This window comes from Hemicordylus capensis, chromosome 1 (assembly GCF_027244095.1).
Source record: "Hemicordylus capensis ecotype Gifberg chromosome 1, rHemCap1.1.pri, whole genome shotgun sequence".
Taxonomy (NCBI): Eukaryota; Metazoa; Chordata; class Lepidosauria; order Squamata; family Cordylidae; genus Hemicordylus; species Hemicordylus capensis.
In genome coordinates this window covers 416,862,063-416,868,062 of record NC_069657.1, presented here as the reverse complement: position 1 = coordinate 416,868,062, position 6,000 = coordinate 416,862,063, and the positions used below count along the sequence as shown (strand labels likewise).

General features: G+C 42.1%; 1 protein-coding gene across 1 annotated transcript in view; it reads right to left on the bottom strand.

The window, feature by feature from the left end:
* Positions 1 to 6,000, bottom strand: part of USH2A (usherin) — a 784,926-nt gene that overhangs the window by 296,075 nt on the left and 482,851 nt on the right. Inside the window, exons 38-39 of the mRNA XM_053283338.1 lie at positions 5,425 to 5,575; positions 5,115 to 5,257 (exon numbers count right to left, since the gene is read on the bottom strand). Of these exons, the coding sequence (XP_053139313.1) occupies positions 5,115 to 5,257; positions 5,425 to 5,575 (294 nt within the window). The remainder of the gene's footprint in view (positions 1 to 5,114; positions 5,258 to 5,424; positions 5,576 to 6,000) is intronic.

Below are 6,000 nucleotides of genomic sequence, written 5' to 3'. Positions count from 1 at the left end.
AATTGTAAGCCAAAAACAGCTGGGGGGGCGGGGCAAAGTTGAAAGGGACTGCTTTAGGGGTTATAAATATCTCCTTTGAATTTGCACAGTGCCAGCAGTGGCATATACTCTTGATTTTTTAAAAAAATGATTTTTAAGATGATAATCACACCTGTAAAAGAAAAAAACTCTCATTAAGATTTAAAGTATATGAGATATAATAAGATGGTGACTTTTGCATGTTCATCATAACTAAATTTAAACCTCTTTGAAGACCAATTTTTACAGAGCTGGTCATCAGCAATTTTTCTAATTATACATGTATCTGAATGATCAGACCCTAGGTATGTGCAGGAGGAAAATAATCAAGCAGTTTGTTCTCCCTTGTGATAAGAGGAATAAGCCTTTCATCCCTACTGAGTACATTGCTGGCATTATAGGTGAAACATTTGGGATAATGAGATGAACTTGTGTTACAAACCCCTACAGAGTTTAGACACAGCCCTTTTAACATTATCTGCTGTAACATATGAGAAGAGATGCTTAACTTCCATTTTCTACACATTTTTTTTTTAAAGGGAATATTTCCATATGTTTTCTCTGCAGCACTTTTAAAAGGCAGATTTTAAACTCACTCAGTTTAAACAAGATGTTGGAGAGGCATTTAATTGGCCCCTCTGGATACAGAAGTGTTAAATTGTGGTCCCCAAGACTCTTACAGAAGAGCTTCCATTTAAAGTGACAAGCAGAATCATCTAATTCCTATTCTCTCTCTCTCTCTCTCTCTCTCTCTCACACACACACACACACACACACAACTAGCGTGGTCCTGCTTGGCTGAAAGGGTCACCACAATTATGTAAAACATGAGTATTAACTATAATTGGGGTAGTTTGCTAATACAATAAAAAGCTCTGAACATGAGAAAAGTTATGCTCACAGCAGTAGCTATCACTTTCTAAAGTAAGAATTCATGGGTGAAATGACATGAAAAAGATGGTTATAAAATTTTAATGGAATGATAAAAGGCAAAAGTCAGCCTCTCAGCTGAATTCTTAAAATCTCTATATATCACAATCAGCTCCTTAACTGTAAAATCAATGTGGAATATAACATGTTGTCAATGTGGATGTCACTGGAGGGAAGACTGTAGAGTGTGACAGAGACACAGTTTAGCCTGCCAATGATGAAATAAAATAATAAACTCTTTTTATTTGGAAGGAATTGTTTAGAGAGCTAACTCACGGAATACGGGGAGTGGAATGGGGAGGGGCATATCATTTCCCTGAATGTCTTTGATTCATTCTTCAAGTCATTTCATTACGGCATTAATACTGGAAGGTAGTTTCATTTTGGCAAATGAAACTATCTTTTATGGCAGACTATTTTGTTCATCTGCTTCAAGAGTTCAGTCTCTACTTTAAAATGAAGCCACAAAATTATCATTAATCTTTTCTAATCATCTGCCTAGAAAAGTGTGTGTGTGTCTGTGTGTGTCTGTGTGTGTTTTACTGACTGGTACACACTGGGATGAAGACGGTGGTGGTTTATCTTCTTTTCATGGTGATAACATAGTCCAAGGGTTCTCAGTCTTGGGTCTTCAGAGGTTGGCCTACAACTTCCATCATCCCTAGCCACTTGGCTGGATATACAGTAATGGTAGATGTAGTCCAACACTATCTGGAGACCCAGGCTTGAGAACCCTGGTAGAGTTTACCACTGTATATATTGGCAATGGAAATAGATTATCACATATTAAAGGTAATGAGAGTTACATAATTTTGCGGGGGGGGGGGCATTCCACTAAAGGGGGACATACTTTTTAAAATATAATTTTTTTAAAGTAAGGAACTTTCTAATGATGAAATCATAACCACTACCTTCACAGGAAGCCAATTAGAAAAGCCATTGGCTCCAAACAACTGCAAGTGCGGTAGTTGTGGATAATACTTTAATTAATTCTATAGAACTAATCAAACATGGCATTCAAGTGGGGTTGCAACTTTTCTTGCAGATGGGTTTTTGCTTTTGAATGTGATAGCCAGAAGAACAACTTATGAAGGTTTATTCTCTGATGTATGGCCATGCTGGGAAAGCCTTTGTTGAATTTTTGTCTGGAACACTGGGGAAAGGGTGCCAGCAGGGGTGCACCAAGGTAATTTTGGTGCCCAAACCTGAATGGCTTTTGAGCCCCCACCCCGGCAGCGAGTTAAAATTAAAAGTTTTTTTTAAAAGTTATATACCTCAAATTTCCTGAAAAGTCCAGGGGAGCCTCTATGGTCCAAGGGGGCCTCCTGCCATGCTGCCACAAACCCCACCCTACCTGCCACTGCCCCACAAAAACTTTCAAAAATTCTAGTCGTGCTATGTGCACAGCTGGGGTGTGGGGTATGAGGGGGTAAGTCAATCAGGCCTCTCCCCCCCCCCGTGGTGGTGGTAGGTGGAGCGGGGCTCAGAAGTGGTTGCTAGGTTCGTCCGCTCAGCCTGCAGCCCTTGAGAACTGCAAGGAAGCTCCAGTGTGCCTGCTCAGTTCACCAGAGATTCCTCGCAGCTCTCAAGGGCTGCTGGGCCAAGGAGTTGAGCCCAGAGGCCGTTCCCGAGCCCCACTCCACCTGCCAACACCACCACAGGGGTGGGGGTGGCCTGCTCATCTCACCCCCCCCACCCTGTACACACCCCCGGTGGCCGCACACATGGCACGGCTAGAATTCTTGACGTTTTCACAGGGCAGCAGGGCAGCGGCAGGGTGCGGTGTGGTGGCGGCATGGCAGGAGGTCCCCCTGGACCTTGGAGACCACGGGCCGGGTCCCCAAGGTCCAGGGTTTAGAGCACCCCTGGGTGCCAGCCATGCATTCAGGGCTGGCTTTGTTGTGAAATAAGGCAAAGCATTTTGAGTGCAGATCTTCTTGCCTCCAACTTCCACCTCTATGTGCATTTAACACAACAACAAAAAAGATTCAATTCCAGAACAAAGGTTGAGATTTTCTCACAGTAGAAGAGATTGAAAAGAACACCAGCTCTAGAGCACCAGCTCTAATCCAGCTTTCCTCTATATGTACTGGTGCTGATGCTTTCATCCCCAACCCTTCACAGTAATTAATCCAATATCTCCCATGAATGGTTTCCAACTTTTTAAATGTACATCTTATAGAAGTTGTAGAAGACCTAGTAGTGTAGCCAATGAGGATTAGTTTCTATCTAAAAGCAGGTTGGTCCACCCCTCTTTCAGTTAAACTGGTTTTGTTGTCTATTCCAACAGGGCCAGAAGATTCAAAGATATAAGCCCAGTTCAGACTCATGCTGAACAGACCCCGGCACTCATGCTTACAACTTGAAAAGCAGGGAGGAAGTCCCGCCCCACCACTGTCACTCATGCCCTTAAGCCTGGTGTTCATGATTACCATGCTGTTTGTATGAAAAGGGAAGCACAGTAAGTATGATGACTGGCATTTCCATGAGCAGCAATCTTGGGGTATCTATAAAGGAATCTGTGCCTCAGAACACATCTCAGAATTCTCTGCAATGTGCATGTGCTCTATGGTGTACATAGAGGATTCCTAGTTGAAATGGAAAGTCACTGAAGCAAAAATGTTTGAAAATCACTTCTCTGGTTAGTCAGTGTGTCCAGAGAAAACCACTGTTGCCAATGAGAATTAAAAGTTTAAACTTAGGTCATGGGAATTGGTTCTAGAAACATTATACATTGTTTATGTACTGTCAGCTCAATAGAATCAACTAGCCAATATCTCTGGAACAAATGCCTTTATTCAACATATATTTAACTGGTTTTCAAATATTTATAAGTGATGTGTACTATTGCTGTTTGGCAATGACACATCAAAAACACATGAAATCATGTATTTTTGAGATCTTGAAGTCATACCAATATGTTGAAAAATGAAGTCTTCTGGAACACTGTCAGAATAACTGAATTTCCTCTCATATTTTCTGTTTGATCAACACCATGTCAAGAACAAATACAGGAGAACCTCGCTATACGCAGATTTGTTATCTGCGGTTTTGCCTATCCACGGTCAGGTAATTAATGAATTAATTTTACATATTTTTAGACCGCCCAAAACTTACATCTCTGGGCGGTTAACATCCGACCTCGGCATATGTGGGGGAACAGCAAATAGGGGTTACTTTTACACATCCGCAGTTTGGAGACAGTCAGAAATGACCTCAGAGGTCATTTCTGGCTGCCATTCTGTAAAAAGGAGGCATTTTGTGGCTCATTCATTTTAAAAAAACCTTCCCCCCCATGGAGAATCATGAATGTTTTTTGAAGAATTTGGACGTCTGGAGGGCTTTGCTGCACAGCTGGAGGCCCGCAGAGAGTGGCACGGCACTTTTAAACTTTTTTTTTTTTTGGCCATTTTCCTGCAATCGTTTAGCCTCTGGGAACCAAACTTCCCAGTTCGCGTAAGTGCAATGACTCATTATTCGCTGTTTCTTTCCTTGAGGTTGTAGGTGAGGAAAGGAACTCCCGTGAATAACAAGGTACGCCTGTATAAGAAGCAGTATCCAGCTCCATCCATCTGGATCAGAAGTTCAGCTGATGATGATCCAAGTACTTTTATCAGCATCAATGGAAATATTTAGTACTAGAGTTTGTTTTTCCTTGGTTTGGAATACAAACCTCAGCAATTTGTAATGCTCACCTTCAATAAGAGGCAAGCATTATGGCTCTCTGAGTTTTTCAGCTTGGACTCAAATCTAAGGTGGAGAATAACTCTTCTCATCCACATTCTTATCTGGATGCTGCAACAGCTGTTGCAGAAGGAGGGAGGTCTCTATCCCCGTACTCTGCCCACTCCTTGACTTCCTCTTCTCTCCACACTTTCCCTCTTTCTCTTCCTCAATAACAGGCAGGAAGAGAGGCTGTTTTCCTTCCCACCCATCACTTCCTTGTCCCTCATCAGCACATAAGGAGGAAAGGTGCAGTTGGATAGGCACAACAGGGAGCTGGAGTCTTCTCAAGAATTTGCAATGGCAGTAGCAAGACTGCAAATCTAAGTGCATCTTTCCTCCTGGCATGCTGAAGAGGGCGACAAAGTAGTGGGAAAAAATGATATGCCCCATCTGTGGATATTTAAGTGGAAGTGCACTATATTGTTCTGCAAACAACTTACTGTCCTCTGCTGTAACCATTGTAGCCCAGTCACTGTATGCATCACCATATCCATTGCAGGCGATCACTCTCATCTCATATGCTGTGTATGGCTGCAGATCCGTGACTATATGGTTTAAAGTAGCTGAAGGTTTGGAAAGCAACCTAAAACAAAAATAGAAATTTTAAATAAAATAAAATAAAATAAAATAAAGGGAGAAGGGAAAATGCTACATGCTGTATATTCACAGAAATGCCAGCCTTAAGGTAAGCCATCTCCAAGATCATTTGACCTTTCTTCACAATCAATGCAGAGTTTATTATTTGCATACTCTAGAATATCTTCTGGGGAGTGCCTGGGTCTCATTTGGAGTCGGTAGCTGGCTAAGCCTGGAGCATTGTTGCGAACTGGTGTAGACCAGACAACCTGAAGACTGGTCGGCGTGGCAGATGAAAGCCTTGGAGGCAACACACCATCTGGAGCTGTCAAAAAACATGGATGAATTAGAGCAGAGAAAAATGTGAAGAACATATGCTGGGTGGAATCAAAATGCTCCATACACTGGAAAAACTGTTCCTGAGGATCAACAGCAATGTAAGCATGGTCCATTTAATTCAACATCTTTTTTCATTATTGCACTATTGTGCTATATGCTTTCCATTCCGATGCCATTATCATAGTACGTCTGTGCTGAAAACCACCCCCCTGACACCAATAGGGTTTCTGATGTTTTCAAACTCGTTCTGCTGCCTAACTCAGGATTTGAGCCTGAAACTGATTTTGCTCCCCTCAACATGTCTGTTATTATCTGATGCAAGATAGGATAGCAGCATCAGCTCACACAAATAAAATTTTAAGGCTACAGTCCTATGCACACTTTTCTGGGAGGAACCCCTACTGAACACAG